Source organism: Knufia obscura (assembly GCF_036327395.1).
Source record: "Knufia obscura strain CCFEE 5817 isolate CBS 148926 chromosome Unknown scaffold_17, whole genome shotgun sequence".
Classification (NCBI taxonomy): Eukaryota; Fungi; Ascomycota; class Eurotiomycetes; order Chaetothyriales; family Trichomeriaceae; genus Knufia; species Knufia obscura.
The window spans coordinates 1-20,892 of record NW_027042703.1 but is presented as its reverse complement, the minus strand read 5'-3'; the positions used below and the strand labels follow the sequence as shown (position 1 = coordinate 20,892).

Genomic DNA, 20,892 nt, shown 5'->3' with positions numbered 1-20,892 from the left:
CGTCCACCATCTGTTATGACGCAGTTGCCATTGCAATAAGCTCCCGCGCGTGATGCTAAGTACAATAAAGCTCCCGTGATGTCCTCTGGCGTCTGCGCGTTCGGCGGGTATCTGGTCCGGTGGAAAAGCACCTTCAACTGTCGGGTCTTGCTGTTGAATTAAGGAGGTCGTGAGGTCTGTAGGAAACACTATCATGACTTTGTTAATGGACGATGGACTGATGATAAGCAGAATGAGGACATGTGAGCTTACAGCCTGGACAAAGAACGTTCGCTCTAATTTTGTACGGCACAAGATAAGTGGCCAGAACCTTTAGCATCATGGTTGTCGCAGCTTTGCTGGTGCCATACGCAAATCCGGCGGTAATTTTCCTGTTGAAACTCCCGATGCTGCTGGTAGCTATAGTCTGACTCCTTCCACCTCGGTACGTTGACTGCTTGTTACCTTGGTCTAACAGCTTCAGGAGAGCAATGGACGTATAGAACACGGACGTGCAGTTCACGTGGTAGGTGTTAGTGAATTCCTCCATACCTATATTCAATAATGTTTCCTGTAGTTGCTCAATGCTTGCGCCAGGCGGAACGGTTCCTGAAGGACCTGCAATACCAGAGTTGGCCACGAGCAGGTTGATATATCCGACGTCCGCTTCGATATATGCTGCCATCTCTCTCAAGCTCTGCTTGTCCGTCACATCGCAAGGGAGTGGTGTAACATTGCTCAGACCCTGCTCATGTCAAGGTAAGAAAAGGTCCACCTCGCTATCATTAGCAGATATCATACCAAGTCTTGTACGACATCCTCCAGGACTTTCCGTCTTCGCCCAACGATATAGACTTTTCTGGCTCCATTCTCTGCCAAAGCACGAGCCATCATCAGGCCAAGACCTGATATGATTGTGGTTAGCTAGTTGAGATAAAGAGTGACACACGCAACGTTGGAGCAGCAAGCGTTGCGTATCGTCAGCAGCTACATGTACGTACCAGTCCCACCGCCAGTCACCACAGCCACGACGCCTTCAACACTGAAAAGGTCAACTGCGTTGCTGAAGCGACTCATGTTTGCAGAGGTAACTCGACTGAAAGGTAAGTCAACACGCATGACAGAGGACTCTCGAGGTTTGTACAACCAAGATAATCGTCGAAGGTTGATCGTAAATGGAAATTCGTCTGTCGGTAAGGGATAAGAAGGATAAAGGGGCATGCGAAGAGAATTTCTTGGCAAGTACTGACCCGGGATCTCCTTCCCTGCTTGGTTGCGCTCCATCAATAACATTGATCAGATGTCCAAATCGCAGTTCCTATTCCTGTAGCCGGATCCCATTTGTTGTTCTGTGCACGTGCTCGACATGTCGCATCCAGGCATTTGTCTTTATACAAGTTGTTTGCAGTACACTACATTGAGTCTTGATTTCTCATATGGCCGCTGTCCATGTCTCTGCCTTAGTCCGCGATACTGATGGTTGAGCTACAGTACATGAAGCTTCAAGAGTCAGGGCTCATACATCTTAAGGAGCGTCCAGAGCGAGGAGGCTATGTCCTCACGAGGTCTCCTAAAGGGCTCGGTGCCACAGCTACTACGAACAAATGGTACTCCTACTGTCATCGCACCACTTTCCCGGAACAATATCCAGACGTACTACGTCGTGGTCGACCTGTTGTTCGCAAAGACCGTCGTTCAGATGCGTTGATCATATCGTTGAACATCTATCAATTCTCCAGAAAGGTGGGGGTCTACGTTGTCAAGCAGATACTGCCGATATGTACTGTAAGGTCAAGCGCTGCCCTGAATGTTGCAACGGATCCAAGACACTCAATCTATCCTCGAACACTTGTCAATAAGCGTAGCGGAAGTTCTTGTTTTGTCCATCTGTCTGATCCTCGTCATCAACTGCCAGAGTCTCCGAATTCACCGCGTGAGGATCGTACTTGCCATACATTCGGTCACGCCTTTTGTTCTCGTAGTAACAGAGGCCCCTGATAACAATGTTAGCTTATTGTAGGAACGGTCTTTTCGAAAATCACTAACCCATAGACTATACCGCAAACAGCCTCGATAGCGAAAGAGACCATCATGGCGAAGATGCCCAGGGGATATTTTGGAGCCTGGGAGCCAAGGAAGAATTGAGGACCGATGATATTTCCGGCAGCTTACACGGTGGTCAGCTTGCATGCACCACCATCGAACAACATTTCCTACCATAGATAACAGCCACCGAGGTGGATGCGAATGCCTTTTTCGTAAGACCAGCATTGTTGGATGAGACCAAGCTTATCATCATGACCCAGGCCACATTGTAGAACCCCATTAGATATACTCCAATCAATGAAGCTGTCCGGTTTTGCTCGGTGTCAAGAACTAGCAATGCATCAGCGGAGGTCATGTGGCTCTTTAGTTTTCATGCTTACCATGGACCATGACGGCCCCTGCCACCGCTGGCAAGCAAGAAAGTGTCCATATAAGACAACGGATGGTGGGTACGAAGTATGCAATCGTGGATGCAATCAGCTGAGCCACAAAGGCAACGGCAGCTTGTGGCGTAGCCATTAAGGTGGTCTTCGTTCGCGAGAATCCGTATCCACTGATGATCAGTGGATTAAACTGTTGGTGTTAGCACCAGCATGAACGTAGCGCCGTCCATGGTGGCTCAAGAGTCTCACATTGGTTGTCCCCGAATTGACCACGGACCATGCTACGATGTTGACAACAAGGACCCAGTACTTGGGGTCGCGAAGCGTTTCTCGAACTTGGGAGAATTTCCAGGACTGCCATCAGGTATCAGCGATAGACACTCCGGTCAGGAAAAAAGGCAACATACAGCCACTGTTTTCGTACCGGTCTGGTTCTAAATCGTTCGCAAAGGGGCCATCTCTTTTTCCTCCTTATTGAAGAACCATGCGGTCCTTGGAGAGTCTGGAAGAGTAAAGATGACAACAGCACCGAGTACAATAGTCACTGCGCCGTATATGAGGAAGATGTACTAATCCGATTAGCAAAAATCTCTCCGTAAGCAAAGCATGAAACATACCTTCCATGGTGAAAGCTTGCCACCGATCTGGCCAGTCGCATAGCTCAGTACTCCGCCAAATATCTATGCAGCCGGGTCAGAAAAGGATAATCACTCAGGAGATCCACAACAACTCACTCCTGCCAGGGTATTGTACCAGACCGCTGTCCGCAAAGCTTGTTCTTCTCGTCGATACCACAGCGCTGTGAGAACCATGAAGACGGGCATGACAGCCGCCTCGAAGACGCCCAGGAAAAAGCGAATGGCAGCGAGCCCGGCGAAATTCTTGCAGGCAGCCATCAAACAAATGCAAACGCCCCAACAAATGGTAATGATACCCATGAACTTCCCAATGGGCACCTTGGTCACCATCCACGATATGGGAAACTGCATGACCAGATATCCTAGATAGAAAATGCTACTTAGCCAGCTGTATTGTTGTCCGACAAGATTCGCTTCGTCCCTCATGCCTAGCACAGCTGCATAAGCCATACCGTTCTAGATCCACACTAGTTAGGCGTTGTCCTCAGATAGCTTTTCAGCTTCAAATCAAACGATGACCACGAACCTTGTCCAAAAAAGAAATCGTAGCTGTGACAAGCATGATTGGAAGAACGACCAAGTCGACCTTCTTGCGCAGCCTCCTGTTTTGTTCTTGGGACAATTGGATGTCCACAGCCTGGTCGACAACAACATCGGTTTTGTCGTTGTCGACTTCGCCACCGCTGTTGCGGCTTTGTTTCGACATGGAGTTCTTGAGGTCGTAGGTCATGTCGTGCGGATGTTAACGAGCGGATATGCTCTTACCGGGCTCTGCGCAGCAAGAGCCCAGCTAGAGAAGACCGACATTATATGTACGACATATGGATATTCGGATCTCTCGCAGCCAAGGGCCAGACCGGGCAAGACAGCCATGAAGAGCGCGACGCCTATCGCCCAGCAGAACGAAGATGAAAACTTGATAAACTCCAATCCATATGCGTTCCGATAAGGCAAGTTTCCGTTGGTCATCGCGGACTCCTACCCAGAATGGCAGCTTCATGTACGAATTCCGCAGGTCTGCCGATGGATCTGCTGGCCGGTACGGGCTCGGCTCACCTACCTATCAAATACGTGGGCAGGCTTCCGTAACAGTAAGATCTACTCCGTCGCATGTTCCTGCAATGGTAGGAATCCCCGGTTTCTTTCCTGGCTTTCTCCTTCTGCTCGACATCTCCTGCCTGTTCTGATCATTCTCGACATGGCTTCCAATGCCTTCGGCAAAGACTCGATGGGTCGACACACCATGCGAAGCCTACAAATATGGCTGGAGGTATGCAGCTGCATTTGTTGGTCGAAAGTAGCATTGAACTCAAGATCAAGACGGATCTTGTACAGTTACAATCACTCAAGCAATGGCACCCATCGCAGTTGATCCCCCAGTAGCAGCTCCGGTGATATCAAAGAAAAAGTGGACTCCGGTGGCCGCAATCAAGGAAATCACAAACACTGGACCTGATGGCTACAACAAGGACATCGAAGAGGGTGGCGACAACCCAGCTAGCTACCCAAAATATCTTCCGTGAGTACCCCGTGAAGCTAGACCCTTGCATAATTTCCAGCGACGATGCTAACCTGCAATGCGTAGGCGTTGGAGCAAAGGCGTCAGGTTAGTACTTTATCCCGCTAAACATAGTGCATCGGATGAGACTGATACCTTATAGCCTGCCGCCGCTGGAGCCTTTCGAATATGTTGAGAGGGGAAAGTTTGCGGATCCTTCATTCCCCAACCTGCTCAAGGAAGGAGTGACCGTCGACGACATCACGCCCATAATGGGAGCCGAGGTCCGTGGTGTGCAGCTGTCGCAGTTGAACGACGCAGGCAAGGATGAACTTGCTCTGCTCGTTGCTCAGAAGAGGGTGTTAGGTGTGTGACAGTACTCCTTCAAAGCGGGACTTGCTACTCACCCAAAATCCAGCATTCCGTGATCAAGATTTTGCAGAACTCCCGCTCCAGTCAGCCGTCGACTATGTCGCCTACTATGGCCGTCTTCATGTCCACCCTTCCAGCCCTACACCCACCGGATTTCCTCAAATCCATCTGATCCATCGCAGCCAGGGAGACAAAACAGCTGGTGTCCTCTTTAAAGGTCGCAACAACTCGGTCAGTTGGCATTCAGATGTAAGCATCCGTGCTCCTTGGGCTTGAAATGCCGACTAACGCATCTACAAGGTGACATACGAAAAACAGCCCCCTGGTATCACGTTTCTGTACGTCCTCGACTGTCCACCTGTTGGTGGCGACACTCTCTACATTGATGCTGCGGCCGCATACCGCCGTCTGTCGCCTGCATTCCAGAAACGTCTTCACGGCCTGAAAGCTGTACATTCTGGCTTCGAGCAGGCTGCCAATGCCAAGTCTTCGGGTGGCGAATCTCGACGCGCCCCCATCTCAACCATCCACCCCTTGGTCAGGACGCACCCAGCCACGGGCGAGAAGATTCTCTTCTATAATCCCCAATTCGTCCGTCAAATTGTCGGAATGAAAAAGGAAGAGAGTGACTATTTGCTAAATTTCTTGAACATGCACATGGCGCTGAGCCAGGACATTCAATGCCGTCCTCGATGGAGGCCAGGTACTGTGGTTGTCTGGGACGTGAGTATATTCGGATCCCGATGACATAACACTTACTGACGTCGATAGAATCGAGTCACATCACATACAGCCATCGTCGACTGGACGACTGGTGACCGTCGGCATCTAGCTCGGATCACTCCTCAAGCTGAAATCCCCTATGAGACACCATGGCGACTCGAGGAAGGCGACGAGGACGAGGATTTGGAGTAGGCTGGGCTCTCTGTAGTAATGACATTGTCGATGCCACGCAGAAGTGTTCTGTTGAATCATCCTTGTTTGGAGTACCCCGGTACGTGATCAATCAAAAGGCGCGACTTTGAGGTCTGCCGCCCCTGGTTGGACCGGTGAGCTACTCCGCGAGTGTCGTTCAAGATTGTTCATGTGTTGCAAAACACGAACGGCTTCAGTTTCAGCTCCCCCGATCGCCTGGTCACTAGTGGTGTACCCCATACCCGTGTATCAACGTTCAGGACTGGGTCGACCAGGCTGCTTCATGTTAAAACGAGACGTATTAGTCTCACCTCTTCCACCTGGTTCTAATGGGGTTGCAGGTCAACATCAATATATTCTGTGTATTAGAGCTCGGCTGGGCGGTATAGCAGGTGAACCATCTTCATTTTTTCCCTCATTTAGGCTTTCCGAAAATCGCCGAGATCCTTATGAGGGTTCTGGAGCAGAATTGCAAGCAGGCATATTTGGGTTGTCTGTGATAATGTAGCGGTCCAGGTGAAGATTGTTCATGCAGTCTCCTCCCCCCGTACCATCAGGGAAGTGTTGTGGCTGATCTGCTTCAGCTGCTACAGGTCACGTGTGCGACGCACAACAGGGATATCTACTGGGCGCGTCGCATGGCTTTCAGTTGAAGAGCACGTGTGCAGAGGAGTTGTCGTCGTACACCGGCGAGTCGATCGTGAAGCTTCAGATAAACAAATGCAGTCAGCCCTTCTCGGCTGCACGAACACTGATGATGGATCGAAGCCACCAACAGCCGAATTTCTTGGTAGCGAGATATTATAGGTTGCTGTGTCGTGTCGGCAGAGTGAGCGCTCTCGGATTCTGACAACAGTCCTTGCAAACCGACGATGACTTGCAAGACTAATGATGGACCTTATTGCCACGATCGGGAAGAGCTTTTAGTGGTAGCTGCCCTAAGCGAAGGAGTAGCGATGTCTCAGTTGCTTAACCAGTCAGTACATTTTCCGTACGAAGCTATTGGTCAGGAAGTGCCTGTGTGTGGCGTTCGCTGTGAGGAGAAAGCATGTAGTTTGCAAGTAGGTATTGAACCACTATTTGAGCCTTGGAAACAACGCCTCCGCATTCGTTCGGTTGATTTCCTCCCGCAAGTTCGGATTCTTGAACTTGAAAGCATCCAGACCCTTGGTATGATAATCGATGATATGGTTGTTCGCATACGGCGTGTCGCTGCCGTAAAGAACATGACCGGGTTTTGCAAAGTCCTCAATAATCTTCAACACGTTCTCACTACCTGCTACCGCCGTGTCGAAATAAAAGCTTCGTGCCTGATCCATGAAAGCTTGATGCTCCTCATCAGTCTGAGGTAAGATGCTTGCTGGTCGGCCGATGATGTACGGGAGCATCCCTCCGCCATGCGAAAGTATAATCTTGCAGTTAGCGTTGTCGCGGACGACGTTAGCATGAATCATATCGAGTGCTGTGGTGGTCGTTTCGAAGGGGTACCGGATCACGGGTTGGGGCAGGCCGCTGACCTGGTTTATGTCAACAGGGTGCGTGGGGTGCACCAGGATGACGGCCGAGCGCCGGTTGAGTTCTGTCCAGATAGGCTTGAAGTCGGGGTGGCCTAGATAGTGGTTGTCGGGACCGTATCGTGTGAAGAGTGTAATGCCGTCAGCTTTGAGGTTGTCGAAAGCGTGGGCGACCTCATTGAGTGCCAGGTCCGTGTCGATCAGCGAAGGCAGGGCTGCAAGAAAGCCGTACTTCTTTGGCTGTTCGTCGCGCAGCTTAGCGGCGTATTCGTTTGCTTTTCGTGCGAGGTTCGCGCGTTCTTGAGGATCATTGAGAATGCAGGCTCCCGGCGCAGTAAGAGAAAGGATGGTGGTGCTGATGCCAAATTTGTCATTGATGTCTTGATCGGACTGAGGTGTCCAGTCTGGAATAAACCAGCCGGACGGGTCACCTCCACTCATCACCACGGCTATAGACACAAGGTTAGTCTCCTCACTCTTTTCATTTTTGTATACTTACCATCGCGATAGAAGTCAGGAACGTAGTGGTGGTGAACGTCGATACGACTGGGCGCCATGGTGGAGAGTCTTGACCGCTGGGCAAAGTAGAAACTGGGTTGACCTGACTACGATGGGGCTTCGCAGGACAGGGGGGCTTGTTGATAGCGCACCCTTATGTAGGAAAGGTTCGCACGTATCTATCCCTCAAGGAGTGCTTGTCAGGTCCGAAGATTGCCTCACGTAAGCGGATGTAGCTCCTGGCGAGACCGGGGTAGTCGGGTGATTAGCTGAGCATTCATAGGGACTTAGACTGCTAGGGCTGCAAACATCGTCTAAAGTGCCGCGAAAAGTCAAGCACTTCCCTCTCTTTCCCCCAGTTTGCGGATGTTACCCCCGTTTGCTGAGATCTTGCGGCAAATCGTAGCATCTGCATCGCCACATATGGAGCAAACGCTTGGGCCGAGTGGTGACGCTCATGGTTCCTTGAGGTGCAGCATGTTCGAGGCTTCATCAGCATGCAGCATGTCAGAGCCTGCTAGAGGGCATCTATGGACTTTTCCGCCTGCCCGTAACTCGACTGCGATGCGTCAGTTGTGCACTAGATTGAGTTTGCCGCTTGTACACGTGATCGACTTCGCTCGGGAGGCCAGACGCTTGCCAAGGCCAGGTTGCGGGAAGAGATCCGAAACTTGCGGATGCGAGCCGCCGGCTGGTGTGCGCCTCCTTCGATCACAACTGATGCCCTGATAACCTCGCTACTCAAGGTTCCTCGTTATGCTATATGCCTCCCGGCCTCGCCTTCTCTTGTTGAATTTGTGCAACGATGGCAGGTGTTGCTAAGATGCTTTCTGGCAAAGTCGCAATTGTCACAGGAGCATCATCAGGCCTGGGTCGAGAAATTTGTCTGGCATTCACCAGACACGGCGCAAGTATCGTCTGCGCAGATAGAGACCCATCAAGTAGTGTGTCGAAGCAGCCCACCCACGAACTCGTCTGTGCGGAAGGAGGCAAGTGCATATTTGTGACCACCGATGTGTCTAACGCCGCAAGCGTAAAGCAACTGGTGCGTGACACTGTAGACCACTTTGGTCGTGTCGATATGTGAGCAATGGTCACCTACCTCTTTCCAGGCCTACACTCACAGCATGGCAGTATGGTCAATAATGCCGGTATAGCACCTGAAGCGTCCGAGCCACGTCCTGTATACGAGACTAGTGAAGAGACTTTTGACCGTACCCTACAAGTCAATCTGAGGGGCGTGTTTCTGGGCTGCAAGTATGGTGGTGAACAAATGCTGAAGCAGAGCAGTGGTGGTGGCAACACTGGCTCAATCGTAAATATGGCATCTGTGCTGGCAGTGAAGGGATTAGCTGGTACCGCAGCATACGCGGCATCTAAGGGCGCTGTTGTAGCCCTTACGAGAACCGCCGCCATGGACTTCGCACCTCATCAGATTCGCTGCAACTCCATTCTACCAGGCTGTACGTTACATGTTCCTGTCTGAATTTCCGCGAAGACCTATTAACAGGCTGCAATATTATAGTCACGAGAACGCCAATGATCTCCTCAATGACACAGGATAGAGAGTTCGAGAGGGTGTTGAGCGAGGTTCATCCTTTGCAAAGGCTTGGGGAGCCCGAAGAGATTGCGGACACAGCGGTGTTTCTAGCCAGTGACTCTTCTAGAGGCATAACGGGTGTGAACCTTTCAGTAGACGGCGGCTTACAAGCTCAACTGCGTTTGAAGTGACTGGGCCGAACTTATGCATCACGTGATTAGATCACCGAATGACATCACTGTTGTCGTCATTTTGTCTGCCAGGCTTGGTCGAAAATCAAGCCAGAGATTCTCTAATCAGATGCTGTTCGATGAGACTCCTACTCGCACAAGAAGTGACGACTATCGCTGCTTACAAACCAAGTAGAAAATGTACTGACTCTAGCGGACGGAGAGTGAGGCCTAGATCCACGATGGGAATACTGCCAAGCTAGGATGCCAGACTTCCGATGCGGGGCCCCGCAATTCGCTTCAATGCGAACCATATCTCCTAAACACATAACATAGCTTTTCTGCAATATTTACGACTCGAGCTCTTCTGTTCCCTTATGAGTCAATGAACGTCGTTTAGTGGGTGTGTTGCTCGATGACCATGTCTGAAGACGATTCAAGAGAAAATAACGTGGCGAAGAAAAGACGCCGCATTGCCCTCGCGTGCGACGAGTGTCGCGACAGGAAACGTAAATGTGATGGAATCAAGCCAATTTGCGGTACCTGCAGCAGGCGCTCAAATGCACGATGTGCTTGGAATGAAGACAAGATTGCGAGAGGCTGGAGTAATAGGTTTGTTAACTCATGATGCAGCGTTACCGAACTGACCGTTGTTCAGCTACGTTGAATCCTTGAAAAACCGGATCAGACAACTAGAAGACCCACACCAGATTGCTGTCACATGCATCGATGACCATGGATCGAGGGTACCCCACGCTGGCACATCGACCAACACGATCGGTGCGAAGCAAGGGGCTCCGACGGTGGACTTGGAGCCTCTCTTGTTCTCTTTCCGCCCTGATGCATTGCAGCAAGCTGAATTTCGCCCGACAGACACGTCGGTCCCTGCAAGTCAAGTCCGCGCTCAGCGCATTATCTCTCAAAAAAACGACCATGACATGATCGCCACGCGAAGCCCACATGATGACGACGTGCATGCGGCAAGCGAATGCGACGACGATTCTGATATAGATGCGATGGGAGTCTTCGGCAGCAGTGGTGTCAGAAGATGCCGTAGATCCAGCTACTTCGGTCCTTCTAGCACGATCAGCCTTCTAAGCCAGGCGCGCCACAACATGACCCAAACTTGTAGCAGCTCGTCACCTACATATGCAAGCACTGCACCACTACACACCAGTCAACATGAGCGTCGTGCGAGTCCCGAGGCCACACACCGCAAGCGACAGGAACGACACTGCAATACCGGCTTCCACTACAGTATCCCCCCAAGACACGAAGCAGACACACTGCTCGAAAGTTACTGGACTCGGTTCCATACTCTGTATCCTTTCCTGCATCGTCCTTCTTTCACGAAAAGGTATCTGGATCTGTGGTCGCCATCGATAGCTGCTGCACCGCATCGGAACACCAAACAACTAGGGTTCTATGACACCATGGATCAAAAGCTCTTCCACTGCCTACTGAATATCATGTTCGCCTTAGGATCCTTTTTCGATCCCGCTACTGCAGGTACAAGACACGATAGCATCAGTTCTACCTTCTTCGCGCGCGCAAAGAACCTCATTGACTTCGATATGCTATCTCATGGCAACATCTTCCTGGTCCAGGCACTCCTTCTGTTAGCACAGTATCTTCAGAGCACAGATATGGCAAACGCTTGCTGGAATATGACTGGTCTCGCCATCAGAGTTGCCCATGGCATCGGCCTTCACCACGATCAAGAGGGTTGTGACCATGGTTGTTGTGCCAAGAGTCAGAGAAACCAGATCGAGACGGAGATGCGAAGTCGAGCATGGACCGGCTGTATTCTTCTTGACAGGTGAGTGGTCTCTGTTCACCTACATGCCTTGAACAACATGAGCTGACAACTACGGGAAAGAGTGGTTTCAATGGCATATGGTCGGCCATTGAGCATTCACCCAAGTGTAGCACGGCACTGTATTCTCCCCCAACCAATCGACGACGAATATCTATCAGACAACATATCAATATTAGGGTCCCAACCTACGGATGCTTCCAGTCTGATGGAATGCTATATCCAATCGACGAAGTTACAGATCATACTCGGGCAGATCCTGGACAAGCTCTATTACAGCTCGGCCGCAAAGGAGTACGGCAGAACCTCGCCCACATTGAAACCTTCCAATCCTACGATGATGAACGACACACTTCCAACCGGTGACCTCCAGATGCTTCTTGACTTCGACGGCACGCTTGCAGATTGGCGCAAAAACCTGCCCACGCACCTGAAACTGCAAATGCACGAAAACAGGGACACCTGCGACAGCTCGCCGCGAGCATCTGTTTTTCACCGTCAAGCAGTTGTCATCCATGCTCGGTTTGTGGACTCTGCCAAGTCTTGGTACATACTGACCGTCTTCGTATAGGTACCTCCACACCCGTATGATGATGTATCGGCCTTTCCTCTCTTCTCTATTTCACACGAACCGTACAGTACCTGGAGCTGACCATAACACCATGGACACGGCCATGCGTCATAGTATGTTGGCCAAAGGTGTCAGTCTTTGTACCTCGACGGCGCAGGACCTGGTGGATCTGATTGTAAGATACTTGGAGGCAGCGAGTAACCTCCTGCCTCCACCATGGTACAATGTATATTGTAAGGCACACCTTGTTCCTTCGCTGCATCTTCAGCACCGCTGATACGCTGACATTATAGACATACATGCTTGTTCGATCGTTCTCCTGAGCTGCCGCATCTTTGGACAGGGCCCCTCCCAAAACGAGAGATCTGTGATCTCGAGCTGGAACAAATGCTTGTCATTCTTCGAGAAATACAAGGGTAAAAACAGGTCCGCGGAGAGATGCAACAGAGTTCTTCAGGGCTTTCAGCGCGAGCTTTTCGATAGCCGAGATCGTAAGCATTCCCTTCTTTGCAATCAGAAGCCATCTGACCGATTCACAGGCGACGCCAGGACTGAAAATGTGGACATGGGTCAACCCCTGCACCCGATACTCGAAAGCGCACCTCAAGTTACCCAAGAAGCGTTACAGCACAACACTATTGCATCGGACTACTACTTTGACGACAATGCTGCAGGAGATTTGATGTCAGCTGAGTGGATGATGAACGCATCCGATATGACTTGGCTGTCGTCCTTTCCTTTCCTAGACCCATCTGGAAACGACTACACGTGACGATACGCCACCAAAGCAACTTTCATCCACGCCATGGCCTTATGCGGGCCAGTTCCGGGTCCAGCCAGGAATTGCGAAGTCAACGTAGGAGAAGGACATATATTGCTTGCCCGCGTATTTAGGGTCTCTACTGAACATGAACAGTGCATGGCAAACAGCAATGGACCAACACCCGCTGGCACCTCCAGCTACTAGTGCTGAGAGTAGCAGCAGAAGTCATACCTGTGGCAACTTCCAAACCAGAACATCGACAAATCAAGGACGTGCGCTACCTCGTCCGCTCTCGACTCTCACGCTCGTAATGATACACTTGGTACGTCTGCCAACCATCGCAGCGAAGAGATTCTCACCCTCAGGAACTTCATTGGTCACCAGAAACAGCGTTTTGCCATCTTCACCTCCCAACGTACAAGCAGTTGCATGGCCCTTGACGTTGATTTGATGCGTGATGCGTTTGTCCGGATCCAATCGAATGAAACGCTGATACGCGAGCATGCTCAGCCAGATACTGCCATCAGCGTCCATGCAGCCGCCATCGATGGACCATATCCCTTCAGACCCGTCCTGCTCGGGCACCAACTCCGCCGGCGTCCACCACTCACTTCGACCGCTCAACGTGCCATCAACAGCTATGTCGAATCTGTTCAAACGTTGTGCGAATGTCTCTGCAAGATACAACTTCGTCCCACTATTATCGATGAAAAGGGCGTTGGGGAATATGGCGTTCTCAGCCACGATCTTCACACTTCTGTCTGTATCGACCATCAGCAACCGTCCGGCCGATGGCTTCTCGCCATGCAGTACTCGAGCGCCCGTGTCGTCAATGTAGACACGGCCCTGTCCATCTATGACCATGTCCCCACAATAGCCTGTCATTACGTGAGAGAGGTCAGCGAAGAGCTCAGACTTGCCATCTTTGAGACGATAGAGCTTGGCATCGAACATGGATGAGTATATCAAAGAGCCATCAGGGGCGAAGCTCATCCCGTTCGGTTGGTTCTCTACCTCCACAAGCACTGACTTCGCGTTGTGATTTCGTGTGTCGATGGTATACACTTTACGGCCCGTCATGTCGGAGATGTAAAGGAGTCCATCATGGTATCGAGGGCTTTCGCCGAAGTACATGCCACCACCAAGTATGATGGTCTGCGTAAGCTCGGTCATGGCGACTGCGTGCACAGCAGGGTCTGCAGTGGCATGAGTGAAGCCTTGGATGTGCTCCCCAAGAGTTATCCTTACAAGATATCAGATTTCTGGCATGGCGACAACCAAGGATCAAGTAGACCATGAGACGTGCTCGTGCAGGGGAGCTGCGCGGATGCACAACTGATTCCCCATCTCCGCACTGCGGGTATTGACCCGATCGTGCGGAAGGCGGAAACGTCTCCCCGAACCAAAGTAATAAGAGTAAACGGTAAATACATTGATCTGGAAGGCTGGCATACCTAAACGATACACTGTCTAATTTTCGCTATCGACCATTCTTCGCGCTTACTCCATGCGAGTAGTCGTTGGATGTATCGAGGATTGCTCCTGCCTCAATTTACCTGCACGTATTTTCGTGCTTGCCTGCATTTATGTTTGCGCTTTCCTGTTTGGGAAGTGCCATGACCCAATCAGGAAGGAAGGTGCGATCAACACCGGGACGTCAACGTACTAAGTACTTATGATCAGAAGATGCAACTTCTCGCCATGTTCAGCAGCTCTCGAGGGTGGAAAGAAACCAAGCACGCTGGCCACTGTATACTTAAGGTATTATAGCCTAGAGCTGTCTGCGCGAGATGTTTCGCATTCACGTATAAAAGACAACAAACCTTTTAGCAATTACAGGCGTGAGCGGACATCGCCGCACCGTCCCAAGCACAGGTCTGAGTACCTAGATACTACGACATACGGCGTTGGTAACAGGGGCAAAGTCTGAACTGATTGATGTATGCCTGAAAAGACCTGAGCGTCCCCTGAATACTAGAGGATGACACGACCAGCACGAAAGCTCTAGTGGCAGGCCCGCTACTGGCGCAACTGAGTGTACCTCATTCGCAGCTTCCACGTGCTCGCTACGTGCTCAGGGTCAGCAGCTGGTGCCTTTTGAGTGCAGCTTCTATGCAGGAGGCCGCGCCGACGTAGTACCTACCGACAGTACGTACTTCAACTGGCATGAGCACTGAGCATGTCAGAAGCAGCTTGTTGTGCTCGCTTGTGTCCAGGTCGCTATAGTACTCAGACGTGATATACACGCACTCAGCCGCCGACACAGCCAAATATTCACTGTAGGGCTTTAGCTACATAAAGTACATAGGAGGTACTTACTCTATCGGTCTGTACTGTGACGCGGCAAAGGAGCTCTGAAGTTCTGGGGACCTCTGTCAAGTACGTATTGTATTTATCATTCTCCTGCGAGGGAAGGGAGGCTACATCGGGCTGCCATGGTCTTGACGTCGATCAGCGATGAAGTATTAACAACGGCTCGGGTCGACTGCTCAGGGCCGATTACATAGAGGATTGATGTGGTCTTCACGTCGATCAAGTGTGAGTCGCCGACATTACGTGTCAGGGCTGCTTGCCTCGACTTGAGCAGCCGGCAGTGCGTACTGTGGTGGTACTGCCTGAGCCAGAGGTAAGTCTTACGCGCCGCTCGTTGTGTGTTACGGTTTGATGCACGACCAGGTGCACGACCAGGTGCACGGCCAGGCGCACGACCAGGCATGCGACCAGATGGACACCAGGGCACACGCCAGGACACACGTCAGGGCATGCGCCAGAAGTAGAATCAGCCAGTGGGCTGAGACCAGAATCGGACAAGGACGAAAACAGTTTGGGACACGGAAGGACAAGCGAGAAAGCACGTGATATCCCAAAAGGGATCCAAGGTCACCAAGGTTCCCAAGGTTCGACCTTGGACAACCTTGGGCACCTTGGATAACCCCGAAGAAGGTATGGGACAGGAGTATATAGCAATGGCTCTCCTCCGTATAGTTTCCATAGCTTCGTAGTCAACCTAAGTTATACCAGAACCCTACCTGTGCATAACTCGACCTTGCATTAAATACTCACTGGCCCAATATCCCACTCAGCTTACTTAAGTAGAACCACTGAGGTTCCACTCGTACCATCACTGGTCACGTAGAGACACCGGCCTTATAACATTTTAACTACTATACTCACTAAGTGCGATAGCCTATGAGTACAGGTAGCCCCATCAAGTTTGCTCAAAGAGAGCCCAGCAGCAGACCACAATCACCAACAGGAATAACGGACAGCTTTTAATCATTAAACGTATCATCACCAAGGATGTCTTCAACAGGATCAAACAGTAGGTCCAACGCCTCCGTTACTAACCTCGCGTTATCAGGAACCAAGAATGGTGAATTGAAGATCAAGGAACCTGAACCCTTTAATGGGGATCCTATAAGCTTTAAAGGCTTTAAACAGCAGGTCAGAGTGTGCCTTCGATTTTCAACCCTTCAGGAGCAGGAGGATAAGGTCCTCTGGGTCGTAAATTACCTGCGAGATGGAGCCCGGAAGTGGCTTAAGCCACATCTGGACGACTTCTTGGACTACCCGAATAAGAACGACCGAAAGCCACGAACTAACGAGCTCTTCGGGAACGTTGGAATACTCCTTAAGGACATGGAAAAGTTGTACGGTGGCGTCGATAAGCTTAAGAAAGCCGAACGACAAATACACGGCCTCAGGCAGACTAAAGCTGTCGCTACCTACACTGCTGAGTTTTAGTAGATTACTAAACGACTAGAATGGGACGAATCCGCACTGGCAGCTAAGTACTACTTCGGACTTAAGGACTTTATTAAAGACAAGATTTTAGAGCGTAAGGATGAACCTAACGGGCTCAACGAACTTATTAAGGTCGCCACAAAGATCGACTCCCGCGCTTAGGAAAGGAAGATGGAGAAGTCGCGAAATACAGGGTACTCTGGGAAGAGGTTCATGAGCAAAGGGGGTAATAAGCAATCCTATCGACGGGACCCCGATGCCATAGATTGGCAGGCTAATCAAGTAATCAAGTTTGATAAACGGCTAGGAAAGAAGAGGACATTCGCGCCGCAACAAAAGAAGTTCACACCAAAAAAAAGAACTATAACGGATGCGCAACAAAAGCGATACCGTAACGGCGAATACCTCTAGTATAGAAAGAAAGGACACTATACACGAGAGTATCGAAATTCGGGGAAACAAGTTAATATAGCCGAGAAACAACCTATACAGAAGAAAACCTCTAAAAGGAACAGGGACACCTCACTCAACGAGCAAAATAAGGAACTCGACATAAGCGACACCCGACACCCGGAGCACAGCTATATATCGTAGACTACCTACTACGAGGATAACTGTTACATCTATAAGAGCGATAAGAATGGCTCTGGATGGTATCCAAAGAAACCACGTAAGGCAAAGAAGCCTATGCGATAAGCTAACGTACACGAAGCAATGATCCCTATAGAAAGAGATCCCCGGGTAATCAGCTGCGACGAAGAAGGAACCACTTATAAGACATGGTATTAGAGACAAAAGATGATAGATAAAGCGGCCGCTTACGGTGCAACGCTTACTAACGTGATCCACGATCTAAATGGACCACGATAGACCACGCCTATACTCATATTCCTTAAATATAATACTTCGTAAGCTATAGGAAAGAAATTACCTATACGACAGGCTAATACGCATAAGAGGGTAAATAATAGTGCATAAGACCCTAGCGTTATACGATACAACGAAGGGAACGACTATCTAATTTTAGAAACACGATACTAGAGACAAGTTAAAAGTGAATATAAAGCTGAATAGAACGGTACCGAGATCAATTAGCTTATTCACGATCCTATAGGGCCACGAGGACACGAGGCAATGTAGATAGTCCTAGATGCAGACACAAAGACCTTAGAGAAATATAAGGAACCACTTAAACGCAAATACGGACCCAGCATCGAACACGAAATCCAAAAACACCAAGAAAAGCTTAAAACCGAAGATTACTCGTCTAGTGAAGACGAGGTTAGTAAAATAATCAATGAACATACGGAATATATAGAGAAATTGGCTAAAGAAGTCAAACAATAAGCCAACTAATCAAGAAAACGAGACCCTCCACAAACGTCTACGATTCTATAGGACAACAAGCAGATCATCATACAGACCAATTAATAGGTATATATAAGTTGCACAACGATCGAGAAAAGGATACCAGGGGTATACCGTTGCAAGAAACCGCGAACGAGGGTTTATGCACCAAAGGCACCTCACGGGCAAACCTACGACTATATCAAGCTAGACATCCGTGAAGGAGCCGCAGTACAGTAGGGACCTAATAACGGAAAAATAGTAGCTCGATATTCGCTCGTAGAGCTACATTTACTGCTATATACCGGCAAGACACCGAGACCAGCCATGACGTCGGAATATCCCGAGTCAGAATATTCCTCTTCGGAAGCAGAGACTTTAGATAAAGAGAAGGATACGACTATAACGATTGTAGGACGATACAATAATAGAATAGTAATCCGGACCAACCGATAGTTCTAGAATTAGTACACGGATCCAAACTATAAGCAAGAGGCTTAGTACCGACACAAGTTTTTTAACCCCAATAGCCTACCGAGAAGGGAATACACCGAGAGTATATAGAGTATCTGTTACTCCAAGGACTACAGGAAGGCAATAAATACTCCTAGTCCCCATGCACACTAAACGTGCATAGTACAGAACAAACAGACTATACCGCTATCCTACTTTAAACGTCTACTACGCCAGGACACCCCTAAGGTGGAACGATACACCGAAAGATTAGACGTAGTCGATAAAGCGATATCGAACTTCGAACTAGACAGCACATTAAAAAACGATAAGGCCGTCGCAAGCCGAGACAACTAGCGACGAAGCCACAGAAAGTCTATAACCTAACAGCTAAGGAAAAGAACCTTAAGCTAATAGAGGTTACCGCGCGTATAAATAAAAAGACCGTCAGGGCAATAATAGATACGGGAGCCAATGTGAGCTTAGTATCCCAAAGCTTCGTCACTCAATGCTTACGGGGCACGAGGAAAGAGAAGCAAGAGCCATACTTACTAAAAGGAATAAATCAGAACTACAGCAAGGTATCTAAGGAAATTCGAATAGCTCGAGTACAATATCAGAACAGGTATTATCTTATAGACCTAGACGTTGTTGAAAACCTCAATGCGGAATACATATTAGGACTGGATTGGCTAGACTAAACAGGATTCCTAATTAACCCCTTAAGAAGACAATTAATGGATCGATCACAGTTCGAATTCAAACAATGTGCAATAGTGGTCTAGGCGAGGCCGCTTCACCGCGATACAACTACCGAGAAATAAGTGAATCGGATAACCAAGACAAACAATTAGAAACAGGAGATAGAACAAGCGTTAAACGAACTAGAAATACCTTATAAGTACCGAGACTATAAGGATCTATTTAAAGATAACAAAACACGAACCGCTTTACTAAAACACCAACCGTAGGACCACGAAATACCATTAGTCAAGGGGAAGAACCCGACTAAGGAACGTATCTATCCTCTGTTACGAGTATAAGAGATAGAGCTATAAAAGTACATCAACGAGAACATAAAGAAAGGATTTATTTAACCCTCAAAATCACCGGCTGGATACTCGATTCTCTTCGTACTAAAGAAAGATGGATCTCTTCGACTATGCGTCGATTACCGGAAACTCAACGAGATCACTATTAAAAACAGTTACCCCTTACCGTTAATATCTAAGTTGCAGGACCGACTCCAAGGAGCTAAATAGTTTACGGCCTTGGACCTTCGCGGAGTATACAACCTGATTCGCATAAAGGAAGGTGAAGAATAGAAGACCGCTTTTAGCACTCGCTATGGACTCTATAAGTACCAAGTAATGCCTTTCGGCCTTACTAACGCGCCTACGTTATATTAAGCACTTATTAACGAAGCTTTACACGAAGGACTTAACATCTTCGTAATAGCTTACTTGGATAACATACTAGTGTTTTCTAAGACGAGAAAAGAATATATCAAGCATGTTCGATGGGTCATGGGACGACTTCGAGAAAGGGAGCTGAAGCTCAAGCTAGAGAAATGCGAGTTCTTCAAACACGAAGTTCCGTTCCTAGAATCTATCGTTAGCGATTATAGTATCAGACCGAACCTAGCGAAAGTATAGTCTGTGCTGAATTAGCCCGAACCAAAGAATATTAAGAAAGTGTAGAGTTTCCTTAGGCTAGCCAACTACTACCGACGATTCATTAAAGGATTCTCACGAATCGCTTCACCACTGTTAGTATTGACAAAGAAGGGACTACAATTCACTATAGGAACCGAAGCACGAGCTGCTTTCAAACGACTAAAAGAACTATTCACTAAAGCACCTATACTAGTCTGCTTCGATCCAGAAAAGAGGATAGTTATCGAGACCGATGCCTTAGGATTTACTATCGCTGCAGTTATCAATTAACCGGATAACAAGGGAAAGATGCGACCAGTCGCATACTACTCCAGGAAGATGTCACCCGCTAAGACCAATTACGAGATTCACGACATGGAGTTACTCGCGATCGTTGAAGCAATGCGTGAATAGGGAGTGTACTTAGAAGGATTTAAATACCCCATCGACGTGTATTCAGACCACTTGAATTTAACCTATTGGACTTCGTCAAAGAAACTAGGGAAACAATAAATCAGATGGGCCGAAACGATAGCACCATACAAATTCAAGATCCACCACGTCAAAGGAACAGAGAACGCTAGAGCAGACGCTCTTAGCCGAAGACCTAACTACGCTAAAGGCAAGGAAAAGACGATTGAATTCCAACTCTTCAAGCCAGAAGGCAATACACTGGTATATACCCAACCACAGGTCAATCGAACAGAAAAAGTCGATGATATTCCAACGGAACAGAAGGAAAAGATCATTAGAGCACACCACGACAATCGAACCGCAGGATATTTCGGAGTTAATAAAACAACTGAGCTGATCACTCGAAATTGGACCTGGCCAGGATTGAATAAAGATATCAAGAACTATATCGGTTAATGTGACGTGTGTGCAAGAACGAAGGCGTCCAGACACAAGCCGTATAGGAAACTTTAGGCTTTGGAACCACCTTTAGGTGCATGGGAAGAAGTCACAATGGACTTCATTGGACCGCTGCCG

General features: G+C 49.0%; 6 protein-coding genes across 6 annotated transcripts; 3 read left to right on the top strand and 3 right to left on the bottom strand.

Annotated features, from left to right (window-relative positions):
* Window positions 1-1,831: 1,831 nt before the first annotated feature.
* On the bottom strand, window positions 1,832-3,776 carry PMZ80_010302 (uncharacterized protein; the record flags this gene model as incomplete). Its single annotated transcript, XM_064878692.1, has 7 exons — window positions 1,832-1,973; window positions 2,026-2,146; window positions 2,197-2,355; window positions 2,406-2,598; window positions 3,026-3,088; window positions 3,143-3,502; window positions 3,573-3,776. The coding sequence occupies 7 exons, from the start codon at window positions 3,774-3,776 to the stop codon at window positions 1,832-1,834; spliced, it is 1,242 nt and encodes a 413-aa protein (XP_064725386.1).
* Window positions 3,777-4,398: 622 nt separating this feature from the next.
* Window positions 4,399-5,831, top strand: PMZ80_010301 (uncharacterized protein; the record flags this gene model as incomplete). The annotated part of the gene is made up of 6 exons (XM_064878691.1): window positions 4,399-4,565; window positions 4,632-4,652; window positions 4,708-4,910; window positions 4,963-5,165; window positions 5,217-5,639; window positions 5,688-5,831. The coding sequence occupies 6 exons, from the start codon at window positions 4,399-4,401 to the stop codon at window positions 5,829-5,831; spliced, it is 1,161 nt and encodes a 386-aa protein (XP_064725385.1).
* Window positions 5,832-6,907: 1,076 nt separating this feature from the next.
* Window positions 6,908-7,902, bottom strand: PMZ80_010300 (uncharacterized protein; the record flags this gene model as incomplete). The annotated part of the gene is made up of 2 exons (XM_064878690.1): window positions 6,908-7,794; window positions 7,845-7,902. 2 exons carry the CDS (start codon window positions 7,900-7,902, stop codon window positions 6,908-6,910), a joined length of 945 nt encoding a protein of 314 aa, XP_064725384.1.
* A 1,031-nt stretch (window positions 7,903-8,933) lies between these two features.
* PMZ80_010299 (uncharacterized protein) lies at window positions 8,934-9,574 on the top strand (the record flags this gene model as incomplete). Its single annotated transcript, XM_064878689.1, has 2 exons — window positions 8,934-9,306; window positions 9,369-9,574. 2 exons carry the CDS (start codon window positions 8,934-8,936, stop codon window positions 9,572-9,574), a joined length of 579 nt encoding a protein of 192 aa, XP_064725383.1.
* A 2,590-nt stretch (window positions 9,575-12,164) lies between these two features.
* PMZ80_010298 (uncharacterized protein) lies at window positions 12,165-12,712 on the top strand (the record flags this gene model as incomplete). The annotated part of the gene is made up of 2 exons (XM_064878688.1): window positions 12,165-12,173; window positions 12,284-12,712. 2 exons carry the CDS (start codon window positions 12,165-12,167, stop codon window positions 12,710-12,712), a joined length of 438 nt encoding a protein of 145 aa, XP_064725382.1.
* A 255-nt stretch (window positions 12,713-12,967) lies between these two features.
* On the bottom strand, window positions 12,968-13,876 carry PMZ80_010297 (uncharacterized protein; the record flags this gene model as incomplete). Its single annotated transcript, XM_064878687.1, has 1 exon — window positions 12,968-13,876. One exon carries the CDS (start codon window positions 13,874-13,876, stop codon window positions 12,968-12,970), a length of 909 nt encoding a protein of 302 aa, XP_064725381.1.
* Window positions 13,877-20,892: the final 7,016 nt, after the last annotated feature.